This window comes from Chroicocephalus ridibundus, chromosome 4, assembly GCF_963924245.1.
Source record: "Chroicocephalus ridibundus chromosome 4, bChrRid1.1, whole genome shotgun sequence".
In the NCBI taxonomy this organism is placed as follows: domain Eukaryota; kingdom Metazoa; phylum Chordata; class Aves; order Charadriiformes; family Laridae; genus Chroicocephalus; species Chroicocephalus ridibundus.
The window spans coordinates 6,810,239-6,827,705 of record NC_086287.1 but is presented as its reverse complement, the minus strand read 5'-3'; the positions used below and the strand labels follow the sequence as shown (position 1 = coordinate 6,827,705).

The 17,467-nt window shown below is 38.6% G+C and overlaps 1 protein-coding gene across 2 annotated transcripts in view; it reads right to left on the bottom strand.

Annotated features, from left to right (window-relative positions):
* Window positions 1-11,460, bottom strand: part of ANO3 (anoctamin 3) — a 212,940-nt gene extending 201,480 nt beyond the window's left edge. The window contains exon 1 of one of the 2 annotated variants that reach the window (XM_063332451.1): window positions 11,247-11,460. In XM_063332451.1, coding sequence (XP_063188521.1) covers window positions 11,247-11,400 — 154 coding nt within the window. In that variant the 5' untranslated portion in view covers window positions 11,401-11,460. The remainder of the gene's footprint in view (window positions 1-11,246) is intronic. The other variant, XM_063332450.1, reaches the window with a different exon arrangement.
* Window positions 11,461-17,467: the final 6,007 nt, after the last annotated feature.

The following is a 17,467-nucleotide window of genomic DNA, read 5'->3' as shown; positions in this document are numbered from 1 at the left end:
CTCAAACTCCAACACTGGCCTTTCCTTTGGATTTAACAGAGCATATCCTAATTCGGTGTATATTTTTGCCATTTTATGAAAAGAGATTACCAATACCTTAAAAATATCTTTCCTGTCTAGAAGCAGAAAGTGTTATATTTTACTCTTGCTGAACTACATCCAGTAAAGCTTTATAAGGCATGCCAAATTAGTAATATAATTGGGACAACTCACTATTTATTTTTCTATAAAACCCACAAGCAGCTCTATGGAGTTTATGGCTCACCAGCTCCTTCATGGTTTTTGGGCGCATCAGTCAGGACCTGTTTTTCCAGAAATGCTAAGTGGACCCACAGCTGAACAAAATGAGAAGGAACTTTAGTGTTTGGTTCTTTTTAATTGAGGATCCTCAAGTTCTTCACATCTCATTTTTCAAAAAATTGCCTAAATAACAACAGAGAAAATTCCTTATTACTGGAGATGTTCGAATTTACATAAATGGCATACATCATATCATATCTTGTGTAGTTTTGTCAACTGCACTCATAAAAAAATGCCTAGAAGTATCCACTTCAAACTCCTCTCCTTATTTTAGTTTTCTTCACAGAAAGTATATATTTAAAATACAATTTTGCAGTTTCTTTTTTTTTTCTTTTTTTTTTTTTTAAGAACATTAAGGTAGAAAAGGAAAGCATGAAAGAAATGGAATAAATTAACGTCAGTAGGATCATGCCATTGGCACAAGCAAAGAAAATCACTAAGTGTCTGATTAATGAGAGATAAGCCAGAGTATTAAAAGAGTGAGTTAAAAAAAGTTCAAGTACTGAAAGTACCTGAAAGTCAAACAATTGGTTTTAAGAGAGGAACTGAAGAAGGATGTTTAAAGTATGTGATATACTTGAAAAAGTTGTCATTCCAGAAGTGAGAAGTGTAAAGGAATGAGTGAGAAAACAGATCCTAAAAATAAAAAATAGGCATGCAATGTGAAGTGAAAAGTCATAAGTGAGATGAAACTAAATCAAAATTTTGATGGACAGATGAGAAAAGTTACCTTTGTGCAAAGATCAGGAAAAAAGTTAGGAATTTGAGCAGAGAGAAAGACTGTTTCAAATACTCTAAATTGAGTAAAACAAAAGGGAGAGGACAATATGTTCTGGTCATGAAGAAGAATGAAAGTAACAGATCTTGTGAAACTCTGAAAAATACGAGCTTCATAGAACGAAAGGAATCAACATAGGTGCCAAAATGTGAATGCAAGATTACAAGTCAAATTCCCAATGTTAGTTATGAGGGTTTTCAGGGAAAATCACAAGACGATCAGCTCTAGGAGTTTATTTTTTGTCTTTTCAGACTCATTTAAGCGCACTTTACCCCAGTTTTGAACTAACTAAGCAAGTGGTTTAGGAACTTCTGTCTCAAGTAACTAAACTCCGTATTTGTGAAACTGAAGATTAGTTTTTCTCAAGCTGAGTGCCGTACCTCCTGCAGGACTTCAGTGCTGCTTAGTCAGATCAAGTGGTAGGATATCCTTGAGGAGGTACTGGAAACATGGCCAACAAGATGCTTTCCTGTTCTCCTTTCCTCTGAAGTAGCAGATACTGATTGCTGCCAGAAACAGGATACCAAACAAGGCAGATTTTGACCTAAGTCAGTATGGGAATTCCCGTAAGTCTTATGAAGGACAGCAAAGCATAACAGTTCCCTCCTAGAGTTCCCAAATCTTCCGTGCTTTGCTTTCCCAGCAAAGCAAAGATCAGAAGGAAAGCATGTGGCGATCAAAATTATAACATTAGGAAACAAGGTTTTCTACAAATAAGAGTAATATTTGTCACATATAAGTCCGTACTATTAAGAGAAAAAGTAGAACATGCCAAAAATGCATTGTATTAAACTTTGTGAATTTTGAAGGTGGCAAATGTCTATAAATGGGACACCTATTTGTAGTTCTTTGAATGACCCTTGCCTATTTCCTTCCTGAGGTAAGTGAACAAGCCAGTAGCATATCCTGCGTGAAAAGTGTGTACAAAACCACGTTCTTCCAGAGATGAAGGAAAAAAAGATATAAAAAACCCCCTCATTTGTTACATCATTTGGTTAAATTAGTCAAAGAACAAGGCCAAGTCACTCTCAAGAAGAATAAGATGTCAACGTTCGGAATTAACTTCGTTCAACTTCGTTTTGGTCATCCTTGAATTGTGAAGATTTATGTTCTCCTTGGGTTGTTACAAACAAAAATTAAAAGGGCACATAAACATACAGAAACACAGAGTTCCTAAATCCTGAATGACTCAATCTTTTGTCTTTTTTTCGACAAGAAAGAAAGAAAATATATCAGTGCTACCCAGAATACACTCGCTATTTTTACTACTGTTTTATTTCTAAAATAACAGTTTAGTCAATAGAAGTGAGGATCAACAATCGGCACCTCATACCAGGCGTTCCACAGAGCCACAACGAGTGGCCAATTTAAACACCATAGCAAAACTAGGCTTCTCTTTCCATTGTCCTTTGTTTTCTCAGAGACAGCGTCCAGAGTCCATGCATTTTTCAAGACCGTCATTTTAGAAAACCCACAGATGAACATCGTTATACTCTTGATTGATGTACATCAGAAACTGCTTTTCCAAAAGACTGGCCGTAATCCAGTCTTTAGTCTGCCAAAGTGCCATTGAGTCAAAAAAGCCGTTTTGGCTTGGCAAGGCCCACAGGGCAAGATCCTCTATTCATTAATTTTTGTCTCTTTAAAGCTGCACTAACAGAGCTTGCCTTAGTGAGGATCCTGGAAGAGAAAGCGTGCAGACCTTGTATGTCTCATCCTTTGGCAAAATAGAAGATGACAGCAGGAATCTGAGCATAAATCCATGACACAGCAACATGAGATTTTGATGGTAGTTCACTTAAATAATTCATTAGTTTCCTTGTTCAGGTTCAGCAGAATGTTGCTAAGGTGAAGGAAAGATTGAGTAAACGAATACCCCTACAAAGGCGCTTTCCTTGAATATTTTATAATCTTTTCTTGCAGAATTGAAACCTTTGGAATGGTAAGAGATGTGGGAGCAGCTTTGGAGTGTCAAAATCAAAATGTTTAGAATATAAAAGGCAAAGATATACCAAGATGAGATGAGAGAAAGCTTACAGTGTGGACTGACTCAAGTTATTTTTGTGACTTCATGGAATTCTGCTATTTAGTCCTTTTTCTCAGTGCCTAGATAGGGAAAGTCCAAATCAGTTTAACCTCTCATTCACAGGCCCAGTCCCATACACAGTGTGATTGACCTGTTATTCCTTATCATAGAAGGAAAAGAACGGGAGAAACCAAAGAAATTAAGGAAAAGCATATTTAAAGCAACTACCAGAAGAAAACCTTGCAGATAAATGTGAGTAAGAAGAGAATTTCCTTTCTAAAAGGAAGTACAAGAAAATTCTTTGCTTCAAAACATGCAAGAAAAAGGCACTGTAGGAATTAGCTTACTCTGTCGGATTCAGGTAAGGCTGATGCAGTTCATCTTCAATAGACATCATTCTGTTCCTTCAAATGAAATTCACTAAACGTATTTTACTACCTTTCTTGTTAGCAACATTCTGAAATAATTAGCATTAGTAGCTGACTACAATGTGAGTTTTCATAAAGCACACTGCATTACAGAGCAAAACAGAAGTATAGCAGCAAAATTAGGAAGGCTGTTGCTTACTTGAAGGATTTAGGATGCTGTTTGGAAGTGCTATCTATTTCATATTGATACAGAAAAGAACACATATATTTTAGAAATGTTCAATCAAAGCCTTAAAACAGAAACCTGAGGCTAATTCTCTTTACAAAAAGTATACAGCCAGAGAGGTTGTACTGGCTTGAGAGATTGATGTATTTGGATCTAAGTGACTTCCCCATGCCTCCACAAAGGCGGGAGCCAAATATGATAAAGATCTAAATAATTACTAATACTTTTGCGTATATAAATACATAATTCCTAAAGATACCATCTCACTTTATTATTTTACCAGCAAACCAGCACATTTTAGGATTGAGACTAATAGGCAGCCAAATTCTTTCTCACCATGTGCCTTTGGAAAAACACACTTGTCTTTCCAGCACCACTCAAAGCTCTTTCTATTTATATCATTCATCTGCCTGCACAGATAACTCAGTATAATTCTCTCTCCCATGATGCCCCTTCTAAATATTACTTAACTTCTGTTTTCAGGAAGTTTTGCCTTTTTTTTTTTTTTTAAGTAAGTTTAACCTAGGTCATATCACAGTACTATATACATATCACAAAGGTCTAGAAAATATGCTGGAGTTTCTATATGTTTATGGTGGTGCAAGAGAAACCAAATATAGGTTGTTTTATTCATCCAAAAAAAGAAACCAATTGTAAGCCATATCTTATAGACCATGTACTAAATGACATCATTTGTTTCCTCATTGCATACTGTCTAGACAGAGCTACCAGATCTTATAGTAAAGTCTGTGTTCAAACACAGAATACAAATGTATTCTGCATCACCAGAGGAGCATCCTTTGCTTACCATCAAAGTTATGGACGTGTGGCCATCAGTCTGCTCTACTTATAACACTCATGACCTTCGGACGCGTTCTTTTAAAACATGTTATAACAGCACATAGAGACATAACCCCAGACTTAAATGATTGAGAAACTGTAAATACCTCGGTGACCTCCTCATCCACACTTAGTCATCTGGCTTCCTATATCATACTGGAGCCCTGCTGGTCGATTTACGCTCATTATTCAAGGAGAAAAGACTTAAGCGTACAGACTCACTTGTCACAACTAAAATACGAGCGTTTCACTGCTGTATCCAGGCTTTGCAGGTGTAAGACATACCGTGTTAGAGGAAATCTTTTCAAACCTGACTCTCGCTCTCATTTTTTGACCTTTGTTACCAAGGTCTGCACTGATGTGCTTTGCAAGTATTGACTTCACCTTTCAAACTAGGGAAAGTTTTAGTAATATCTGCAAGGGCAGCATATTCTTTGTGTAGACAAACTTCATCTACTGCTACTGAGGGAATTTGGGAAATAAAATCCACGATTATAAATCATTAGAGTGTCTTTACTCAGAGTTAGTTGACCTACCCCACTCTTGAATTCAAAGTAAATAGCTCATTAGGGGAAGGAAGAGAACAGAAGAGAAATGATGCCTCTGGGAAAAATTAGATTTCTATATCCAGCTTTGTTTCCATTTATTGTTGCCATGTGAGGATAGAAGTCACGACCCCCGGGGGCAGGGGTGAACGCCTCAGTACATTCGGCCTCTCTGCGATCTCTGAATTATTCATTATCTACAGGCTGATTCTGTATATTATTCATTAAATTTTTGGTACAGAAGGTAGCACCAGAGAGAGAAAGATCTTCCAGTTGTAGCTCGTAGTGCATCTTTAGTCTGAATAGCAAAAAGACTCACTCTCACTAGTACTAAAGTCTCAGCTCGGCTGAAGACATACTACACAATTTCGAGTCCCAGCCTCCATGCACGTATGAACAAATACGCTTTCTCCCTCCTTTCCCTCCACCTGCAACCACCACACAAGATGCCCACTTCATTTTCAAAATTGGCAGCATTTTGCTAATGGTTTGGACATAGCAAAGTCTGCCTCCAAGGTAAAGTTAGAATTAAAAATAATGGTATCCTTCAGAAATAATGAAATACATTCTACTGCGTGGAGGTTAGGTAACAACTTATATTTCTGCTCTACTGCTAAATTAATTACATTCCTTGATGGCTTTCAACTAAATGTTGGTTTGACGCAGTAGTGGCATAACTAGTAGAAGGTTTATTTCTGAATATTGATCTTCCTGACAAGAGTCTCTCAATTGCTTCTTGAGATGATGGAAAAACGCACTTCTTGACCTTTTTGTTTTATAAGAGAAAATGGAAGAGACAAGTAGAAAAACAGCACCTAAACTTTGTGGAAAGATTACTTGGTTACGTTTGTACGCTTCAAGTAAGCCTATAGTTTCAAAAATTAGGTTAGCGTAGGTGTTTGGAAGTCCTGATTCTGCACCGCACTGCAGACAGGGACTTCAGTTGGATTGTAACCATTAGACAATTTCCTGTGTGTTGTGTTTGCTCCCTTCTTGTTTTTACTATATAATCCTAGTGCGATTAATTAAGGGAAATCAGTGGTGTGGTACAGATTTGTGCACAAAGCTACAACTTATTTCTTCAGTTCCCTGGCCATTGTGACGCAACCGTGATTGAAGCACTTCAAAATTTACAGAAAGAGAAAATTTCAGCCACCAATTAAACTACCTTCTAAAGTTTATAAATAAGAAACACTGGTTTTGCAGATTTTCAGTAAGCAGAAGTATTTTGATGTTTCAGAAATGATAGAGATATATATTTAGTTAAGGGATGTTCATATAGGGCTTTGCTAGCAAAAGTAAAAGCTGCAGATTATTTTCAATTTCCTCCCCAGTAAAATTCCTGTTAAATATTTCCATTACAATAGAGGAAATGCTCTTTATTGAAGACAACCCTACACTGCTTTGCATTCTAGTTTTGTCTGATATCACAAAGTACATAATTTTATTCCTCCGCGATGCGACATTCCCATAAAGCTGTGATATGCGCATCGTGAAAAGTTTTGATGTAGCAAAAGGTCTAGACAGGTCGGTGAGGGGGATGACAGCAAGCACCCAGAGCTCCGTTTGCTGCTGCCTCTCTCATAACCATCTTGGAAAGGTAAAGAGGGGCAGATACCTGTAGAGAGATTTGCTAAACTATTGTCCTTTTCATCATATTTGTTTTCTGGTGGCAAAAAGAGGAAAAGCTTTGGTCATCCTGTCTTCTGAGTCCCCACACGTTCTGATGTCTATAAAGGGACTTTGTTTTATGTTGGTGAAACTCAAAGCACGCGCACTGCTCTTCTGCCTCCCAAAAGCTCTTTTACCCCTCAAGCTCTGCTAAAACAGAAAATACAGTTGTTACCCCTCTATACACCTACTCCATTGATGGTCTTGAATACAAAAAAGCAAACCCTTGAAAGTATTTACTCAGTTACATCATCTTTACCCACTGACTCCCATTTTCCTCTCCCTGGGCACGCTGTTAGCTGAGCCGTGTTGCTTGTGCCATGGGAATTAAAGCATTTTGCAGGAATGCGTCCTTAATTTTTTTAACCCTTTTTAGTTCCTTCAAGTTCAGTACTTCACTTCGTTCCTTTTATAGCTTCATACAGCATATGGGTGATTTCAAATACATAAATAGACCGACAGTAAAAATAACTTCTGAAACATAGCAACTATTATCTCGAAAATAACTTCCACATCCCTTCCCCCAAAAATTTATCAGTAAACGAACCACAAAAAAGGCAGAAAAAAATATGTTTATCTAGCCTTGTACCACTCTACCAAAGGTCAGAGTCAAAACTGTGGGATTTAGTGCGTGTCTCATTTCAGGAGTTTGAGTGCTCTGACCCCACCACTACCAGTTACTCTACTAAGACTTTACTTATGGCTCACGTTTGTTTGTTTTTAATATATATATTTTGAAAATGTTGCTTTATTCTAGATCAAGAGTTATATGGACAAAACCATCCCTAGCAACATATTACAGAACTTACGTAGAGAAATGTTTTGAGCGTTATTTGCCTTATAGTTGTAAAACAAAGATTGAGAGAGAAAGGCCATTATTGTGGGTTGAATGTTTTCAGTCATTTCCAGGCTAATAAGAGAAGAAGCAGAAAAGCATCTATCAGGGAAAATAAGGTTTAAATCTCCACAAATATTTACAAACTGGAATATTCAGATTAGCCTTGCTTCCCGCAAGAAGCCTGAACAGCAAATACACCAGGACCTGGAGGAAATTCTACCCTGGCAAATACAGAGATCTGGTCCTGTATTTCTGTGTCACAAACAGCCTTCTGTTGTCCATTGGCAAATGGACAGCTGTGACACTGGCATTCGTGTTATCATATTGTATTAAAAATTCTTTGCAGGAGAAGTAGAATATAACTCCAAATAAGCTCTATTTTCCTAAAGATAGCTCGGCATCTCTAAAAACCCACCAACCCCACTTTACCCTCTCTGTCTTCAAGTATCACTGCTCCATTCAAGCTTTGTCATCCACCTGCTCGTGGAGCATTCATCAGCCGGGCTTGGTCACGCATTTCAGAATTTCATCTTTTGAAACAATGTCCCGGAATTACACTGCAAGTGGTAAACTCCCAAAGACTTCAGCGACACTCTGCATGGAAAAAGTCTGTATTCTATACACAAAATGTTAATTTAATAATACTCTTGTTCTTATTCTAGCGTTAGTACTCTCTGCAATGTGTACTGACATATCTGCAGATCCCAAATAAATATGCCACAGGATTGGTACTTGCGTCAGAATTGAAAACGGAGCGATATGCAGAAAGTTAAGCTTATTTATAACAAGATTATTTCTTATTTAACAAGAAAGATGTAGGAAAGCAATTTAACATTTATATCCCATTGCAATGAGTTTGCTTAAAGCAGGTACAAAAAACGTAGTCAATATTTTCCTGTCCTAGGGACTCTGAATAGACATCAGGTCTTCTAATAACATCTCCATTTCCCATTCCAAGAACATCAGACTGAATTTCAGGATACCGCTTTACTTTGTCAGAGTACTCATTTTTCTGTATTTGCACTGTTAGGTGTTATGTTTAAAATTAACACATCAGTATACTATAAGAAGAAAAGTTTTTCTTAAGCGATAATCTCTCTATGTTGAATTATCTGCTTTATATACAAAATATCGTAGTGCAAGCACAGCACAATAATTTTTGAAAAGCAAGCCTCTCATAATCCAACTGAATACGTGGACAGCAGATTGAACAAAAGTAAAAGGACATCTACTACTTTGTTGATGCTTTTTTGTAGGTTCACACTGAGTATTTATATTTTCATAGCTTACGTACCCAATACTACCATTTGTTGGTGATTTGAGTGATTTTATAGAGGGAAGTTCTTCAAAAAAAAAAAAAAAAAGACACATTGAAAATCTAAAAAAGCATTGATCCTTAATGTAAGATTCCCAAGGCTGCAACTGGATTGGAGTCCTGTGGGGCAGAGGAGCCACCACTAGCAAACCCCAGTGCAGCACCCTGATATAGGATGTTGATTTCATTGGACGTTTTTATACTGTTATTGCTATCTGGAAAAAACCCAACCCTAAATTCTAAGAACAAGTTGCTTCCCACAGCTCAACGTTTTCCTTTTGCCCATGAAACATCATTGTTGGGAAACACTCTACTCACGAAGAAATGAGGTCCATCATTTTGTATACACAAAAGCTGTTTATTTTTATCAATAGCCATGGCTGAGCAAGCAAAAGTTCCTTTTAGGAAATGACACGTGGAATGCAAATAAGAGTTGTTTACACTGTTCCATTTAGACTTCAGCCAACCCAACGCAACACTGGAAACTACAAAGGGCTTGCTTGCTTTAAACACTTGTAAAATAAATATCTCACGTAAAATTTTAGAAGGCAGAAGATGAGATTGCATTTGCTTTAAGTCATCATTCATAAAACCCCAAATACTATGATGATATATCAGCATTTCTTCGATTCTTCCCATGGTGCAAAAAACACAAAGAAAAACAAAAAATTCTTCAGACTCCGACAACGCATTTGTCAGAGATGCTGGCTAGCACTGCTTTAGGAATAGTAAACAGTCTTTGCAACAAATACGTGCAAGATGTAACTCTTTGAAAAAAATAAAATAATTACTTTTCCAAATGGAAGAATTCCAACAAGGAGATTTGATTTTTTTTTTTTTTAATATCTCTTTCCTGCAGAACTCTGGATGGTATAGTTCCACAAACAATACCCTGCTCATGCTGAAAGTTCGTGTTACTTTTGATCAACTTTGTAGGCTAGAACAGATTACTTGGATATTTAGGGAACATAGCAAAGCGTATCAGCTAGCACAGGCATAAATTCTTCAGCGGCACTTCTTTAGGGTAAGAGAGGTAATTTGGAAGTTATGTGAAAGGATCCCAGGGAAACAGACAGACACTTGATTCCTGAGCTTGCAAAAACCTGCTAACATACAGGATAAACTTTCAAAAGTGCATCTACTCAGAAAATTCTGTTTAACAAAATTTAATGAAGGCTTTACAGGGAATAAAATTTGAAAATTTCTATTAGGGAAAGCACAAGTTATCTGTTTTCTTGCAAACGAACAGATAGCATGACATCCCAACCATTTGACCATTTTAATGTACAAGAACTGAATTTATAACCAAAAAATTATCCAAAAGTTTGTTACAGAGTTAAAAATATCAAAGCCGTATTTACATATTTACCTACTTCAGCCAAGTGAAAGTTGGGGTCTTCTGCTGCAGGTTGCTTGTCCTGTCACAGGATCAATTGTCACTTACGTTCAGATATTCTCCATTTTTCTTGTCTGTACTTTGTTCCGGGGGTCATAAGCGAGTGAAAACATTATCAAAATGAAATTATCTCTTGGGAGTTGTGGAGTCAAGATACATATGTAGTTGACAAGAGATTAGGCTAGTCATTCTTAAAAGGTGTTTCCTAGATGAATGACCACCCAATACTTTAGAAAGCTTTAAGGACATAACTGATTGATTCCATTGATTAACTGCAGATATATCTTCTTGGTTATATTAGACAATCCAAGGCAGCTACAGTCTGTATTTTTCATGACTATGAATTTTCAGATAAATTAAAGTCTCATGATGTTTATTTAATTGACATTTTTGGAGACCTATTCTAGCTATAGGTAACACCTGCCACAAAATAAAAACAATAAATGAACCACAGTGGTCATTTTAAAAAAAAAAAAGTAACCTTACAGCAGATGCAGTTCCCTCTTTACAAGCCCTGATGTGATAAAAAATACCAGAGGAGAGCAGAAGAGGAGCCACAGCGCTAAACACTAGAGAGCTCAGCTTATCTACACACCTTGCAAAGTCTAATACCGGAGCAGCTGCTGGACCTGCTCTAACTTACACAAAATATATGTCACTTCCGACAGAAAGCTCATCGTCCAGGTAATGCAAAGGTAACAATCTCCGGGACTCTTCTTCCAGCAGTACACTATGTGCTAGAGTCTTCAGGAATTATTATTTTTTTTTTAACAGACATATGTTAAACCCTTTATTTAAAGTAAAAATGACTTCATATATTGCACACACGTGACAGCATCGAATCCTGTGTTTTCCTTATGGGGTCTTACAGTTTACTTGCAACATGTTACACGAGTAAATAGACACAGATTTGAGGAAATAGTTTATATAAATGCATGCTTACCAGCTGGCGCAGAATGCGAGCAGTGAAGTTGAAAACCGTGATAATCGGCACACGATTCACTGAATTTTCCTTCCTTAAAATCTGACTTGGACTCCTTTTTGCTCTCAATCGCATCTGAGGAAAGCTTATCCAGTTCAATTATCACAGCTGACATTGTAAGATAGTCTCAGTATAAAAACAAAGCTGAACAAAAGAAGAAGCCACTTTAAGTTCAGCTTCCCCAAACTCACAGTCTGCAGAAAAATAACTTCCTATTACAGAAGAAAATAATAGAAATCCCCAAATTGTAATAGTGCAAAATGTTTTTAAGTCAATGGCTGAGAAACTGTATTTCCAGGAAGCTGTTCTTCCAGCTCTGCAGCATTTGCTAAATGTTGCAGCTTTTCTCCAAGGTAAAAAACTACTACTAAAAAAAGTTCTGTTCTCGTAGTGACAACAATATTAGGGCATTATCTGTATAGCTGCTACAAAAATAGCAAGGACACGTGGAGACATCTGTATGTCGGCTAAGTGGTGGACTCACTAACTTTGTTTTAAGAGTCTAAATCACATTTTGTTACCCACTGGCCCAGCTGGGAGGGGCTAAGCAATACCAATGGGAACAAGTGCACCCCGCGGGCCAGCCCAGCGGCGAGCCTGGCGGCGGCTTGTGCCACGGCGAACACTGCGGGCTTTGTCTGGGATGCCTGAGGCAGATAAATGACCCACAGGCTACATCACTCCTTGAAAACAAGGGGAATAAGGGAACCGTTTCTCAGAGCCTTGAGTCTAAAAAGTTTCTTTCTAGGGAAAGCGGCGCTAGTAATATTAAGGAAAGTTGTATAATCTTTTAAGCTTTTTTTTTTTTTTAAATTTTCTTTTTCTTAGACGCAAGTAAAACTCAAAGAGGACCGAGGACGAGGAAGCGATGCGCTGCTCCCCCGGCTGCGTCCCGGCGGGGGAGGCTGAGCGGCGCCAAGGGAGCCACCCACCGGCCACGGCGGGGAACTGCAGGGCCAGGAACGGGCCGGAGCCGGGCGGGCGGGGGCTGCTCGGGGGGGACCCCCCGGGTTGGGAGGCCTGCGAGGCCACGGCCAGCTCTCAGTTTCCCTCAAGAACGGCAGAGATGAAAAAGCACGAATTTTCATTTATGAAAAGTTTATCACAGGAGAGTCGTTTGGTTTTGGTTTGGTGTTGTGTTTTTTGTTTTTTGTTTTTGTTTTTTTTTTTTTTTTTAGTGGGAAAATTGCCAAGCCTCAGCCAGAGAAAATGCGATGGGGTGATTCGTCACTATTAGCTCCCTATCACTTTCTTAGCTTCTCTTTGCTCAGTGGGAAAAGGCGATTAAATAAGGCAAGGAAAAAAAAAAAAAACAAAACAAAACTATGCAACCACCCAGCTTTTACTAAACAGTCCCTTTTCCTCCAACAACAGGAAAAATCCAAAATCCCTAAATTCAGCTTGATAGAAGTGCGTTCTCGGAACTAGTCGCTGCTAACATGAGTCAAGTTTATACCCCCCAGCTGCTGCTGGTACCCTCAATAATCTCGAAGCAAGCAAGGAGCAGGTGGGGATCCCATGTGCTGGCACAGGAAAGATATCCTCAACCAGGACCCAGCTTTAAAAAAAAAAAACTAAATAAAAATAATTCAAAGTACCAGTGGGACACTTCCTTCAGTTAAGGGAGTTGGTAAGAGGTAATTTCTAGACGGGTTGCGATCACAGCAAGGAACCCAAGTGAGGTAACGAGGTTCACACTAATAAGCACAGCGACATGGAAATGGGACTGAAAAAAAAAAAATAAAAAATCAACCACAGGGGAAGCTTTTCAAGGAGGCCAGAAATAACGTGGCAGTTGTCTGTTTCGCATTTCACTACCATTAACGCACATGAGGGGCAGGAAAGAGGCAGCTTGGTGAAAATGTCACGACGCTTAACAAAACTTTAGAAATGGTTGTATAAGAGGGAAAACAAACCAATGTTTTACCATTTGGAAGGCAAACCCAGCACAGCTCACAGCAAGAAAGGGAATAGAAATATCAGCAAAACAGACTTGCATTGCATCCTCTTTTGAATAGCCTCTATTTCAGGTCCTCTTAAAAGTCTGCTTTGTTGGCTGAAATAATCTGATTTTGTCTTCTGAAAGAAGCTGCCCCCGAATGAAAATGCTGGCTGCTGAAATTGTTGGAAATTTTACAGGAGGTAACTGTCCTATTGATATATCCAAACAAAATCAGGGAGGGGGTTGAGTCACCATCCCTAGAGGTATTTAAGAAACGTCTGGATTTGGCACTTCAGGGCATGCTCTAGTGGCAGAGATCGTAGGTTGTCTGTTTGTGGGGGTTTTTTTGGTGTTTTTTTTTTTTTTTTTATTTGGTGTGTGTATGGTTGGACTCGATGATCTTAAAGGTCCTTTCCAACCGTGAAGATTCTATGATTCTATGAAAATCCATAGCTTAAATTGCACTTCCCTATTTATAAACATGCAAAAGAGGTGTTTTACATGGAGTTGTTTCTTCAATAAGTCCAGGATATCAAAACTTCTAAAGAAAGCAGAAGTTTAATCCTCTAATGACAAAGCTTCACAAATGCCCAGAGGAAGAATCTTTCTTTCAACATTCAGTGTCCTAAGACCTTCATACCACCCCTTAGCTGGGTTCTTGTAACTTTTCCTGGATAGGTGAGCAATTTCACCTCCTGTACAAACCCTTATCTGAAGGTTTCAGGTTTCTCCAATGACATTAACCTCAATGTGTTTTAATTTAAAAATTAAGTATCTCATTACCACTGCTGCTGTTAAGTGTCCCATGTAAGGCTGAATATGTAAATCAGTCAAAGGCATATTAAGTCTTTAGCAGGCTGTGACTATTTCTTCATTTGTACAAGGTTGGTTTTTTTTTTTCTTCCTTGATTTTATGCATTTACACATATGACAAAAGAGAGAGTCCTGTTCTTTGGCAATTTAGACAATCCCCAAACTGTTCTATTCTCTATCCACATTACGTACACAAAACCCCTGAAATGCCAGTCAGCCCGGCTGGATGGGTAAGGGTCATCCTTTAAGGTGGAGAAGATGACAACGTATTGTAAATAATTCTATTATTTTTGATTTCTTTTTAATTTCCAACCCTGTAGAAAGCAATTTCCTGGTGGTGGTAAATGATAACGCATATGATTTTTATCATATATAAGTTATATAATAACAACTTCTTGTTAGTAGTCGGTGGAAAACCCGCGAAGCAGCGAATGCCACCAGACCTTTCCCTCGCGCCAAAGCCAACCCGCGGCGCAGGGTCTAGCGCTGCCTCCGCTTTCACCTTGCGGGGCTGAGCCAGCCTGGGGGCAGCTGAAGCCCTCTTTCGCTTGGCGCCTCTGCTTGTCTTTCCATGTCCTTTTTCCGCTTGCAAATAGATGTCAAAACTGGGAACCTGAGCTACTTTGTCCTTTTAATACCCTTTTATTTGTCCAGCAGCTTTGAGTTGTTCTGCTTCTTCCTCCCTGCTTTATCAAAGACTATCACTTTTGGCAAGATACCAGAACAAGATTTGAACTAAACTATTTGACTACTATTATAAAGCTGCTGTGTAAACAATAATTACTTTTAATAAATGTGGTTGTTAGACACTTACGTACATTTTTAAATGAATTTCAATTGTTCCATGCTTTGAAATATCTGCCATATTTGAAAATATCTGTGTCGCCAAAGTGTCAATATTTGCATGTTGCAAAGTGTACCTGAAAGTAGCATTTGTACAACTGACAATTTTTTCAGTGATAAGAAATTTAAAGATTCTAAGCCATTCAGCTTTTATGATGCCAAATGAAGTTAAATTTGATTCACAGAGTCCAGTTATTAATACTTTTTTCTCAAAAAGAAATAAGAGAGCGCAATGTCAAACTGAATTTTCCAGCTTTGATGAAAAAGCAGAATCTCATTTGCAGGGTTTTGAGGGGATTTTGTGGGTTTTGTTTAATACAAGATGTCGTGGTCTGGGCCAGGTTGGCCAATGACAAGACAACAGATACTCTCCCCCACCTCTCGCTCTAAGGAAAGGAAGAAGGGAGATAAAGAGATTTGTGAGTTTAGAAAAAACCAAACTACTTTCATGAAATATTAATAATAAAATTTTTAAAAAAGGAAATAATGAAATAGATACAATATATACAAATATACAAAAAACTGTATCAAGCTCCCAGGGAGATCTCACTGGCAGGCACTGGGGAAATTCCAGACTGGGCTCAGTGACAAATGGGAACTGGAAAATACTGACCAGCATCAAAAGGCAGATGAGCTGAAGGGGTCCTCCTCAGATGTCGGTCATTGAAGAAAGAGAGCCGTTGAAGAGGCAGTCCACTGAAGAAGGGCAGCCCCTGGAAAAGAGCCAACCTCATCCCATCAAGGTTTTGTACTGAGCATGGCAGATGGGATGGAACACCCTGTTGGCCAGTTTGGGTCACCTGACCTGCCCACAGGTGTAACCCTTCCACAGGGAAAACAACTGAGTCAGCTGTACCCCAAACCAGGACACACGAGAAGTGACTGTTTATACTGTAAGAAGCGTTAATGTAATTTTCCTTTTGTCCAACACGCCAGTGTTTCGAAATTCACGTAATGGAAGACCCAAGCTTAATGACCTCCTCTGCTTGGACAGAGTTGTGTCCATTCCCAGTGACTACTCTAAAATATGTGGTCTTGTTGGGGAATGGATGTGGTATCTGAACCTCTCTTGTCATAACCGTTTGACCTACACATAAAGAAATGTTGGAAACAATAAAGGAGCAAGAGATAGCACCTTCCCAAAACAGGGCTGAAACTAACACAAAATTAAATTTATTCTCTTCTGCTGTGATCCAAGTACTATTTGCTTACATTACAAGCTGGAAATGCTCCAACAATTAAGAATATGGGAAACAGCATACAGATTTTGTTGCGTGCATCTGCTCAGAAGCGCGGTGCCTTCATTTGAATGCGTGTTCAGCACCAGGGAGGAAGTAAACATAAATGTAGGATCTCTCACCTCTCATATAACTGTTAATCATAACAGACTACCTTTTTCAGCCCACAAACTCTACTTGAACCGCAATTTGCAAGGCCTTAGCAGCGAGGACAGCCATGATTAAGGTCAACAGACAAAAAAGCAGAGGCTTCCGCGCACTCACATGTAAGAATTTGGTCTGGCTGCATGTTTTCAGGGAGGAAGAAACAGGGTGTGTGAGAGAAACATTAAGACATGCATTATTGATAATTTCTATGAATTTCTGTCTCATTGCTAGACGTGGTTGTTGACACAACCTGGAACTGTGAAAAGGAGAGAAGAAAACTCCTGCACTCCTACCAAAAAAATCTGAATAGATGAAGTATAAAAAAGGTCAAGACCTTGTTCACAGTCTAGGTATCTATCATCCTCATCAACAGTTTCTGTCACGCAGGCAATAATGACCCACCACACCAAGGGTCAGATTGAATTTCTGGATCCTTCACTGCGCAAGAGAAAAGAAGAGCTGACCCAAAATGTCTTTGCCCAATTGCGTCCTTCCCAGAGCTCTTGCTAAGAGCTTCAAGGGGGGAAGAAAGCTAACGAAAATAGGTAAGGGAGACACAGAAACAGCTGGTCTGCACACTTACCGAAGAAACTGTGGAACCCAGGGTAAACCGAACTGGACTTCATGGAGTCTGTTAGCGTTGTGCGAATAGGTTCCCTCACACAATAGACAAGATTTCCTGTGTAGCAAAGGTTGTGCAAGGGTTTTTCCAGAGTTGTTTCTTCATAGCAGTTAACACAAAGCCAGCTACTACTTAGTTAGGTTAGCTATATAAATCAGGATTTTCCTGAACACCCAACTATCCACTAGGGCTCCAATAGTAATTAGAGCGTTTATTGTTTCTTCCTCAGTAAAACTGTGACAGTTTCAAAAAAGTACAGGTCAAAGGGTATTTCCTTCTTTCACACAGAGAAATCTAACCATCACATTGATTTAATTTACTCTCCAAGTCTAATTAGCATATATCAACTTCAAAAGGCTATCTAAATAATTGGTTACCATGTAAAAATGTAGGATTTCTTTGCTCCAGAGCAAAACACTGGGTGGGTCTCTAAGACAAAACCTGAGGCACATCTGAACATCTGTGATTTCAAAAACATTGGTATTATTCTGCAAGAAGTAAAAACCTGTACTGAAGACAGCTTCAATGCATACAGAAGGAATTTGATTTACACGCAAGGAAGGAATCATTCCTGTCT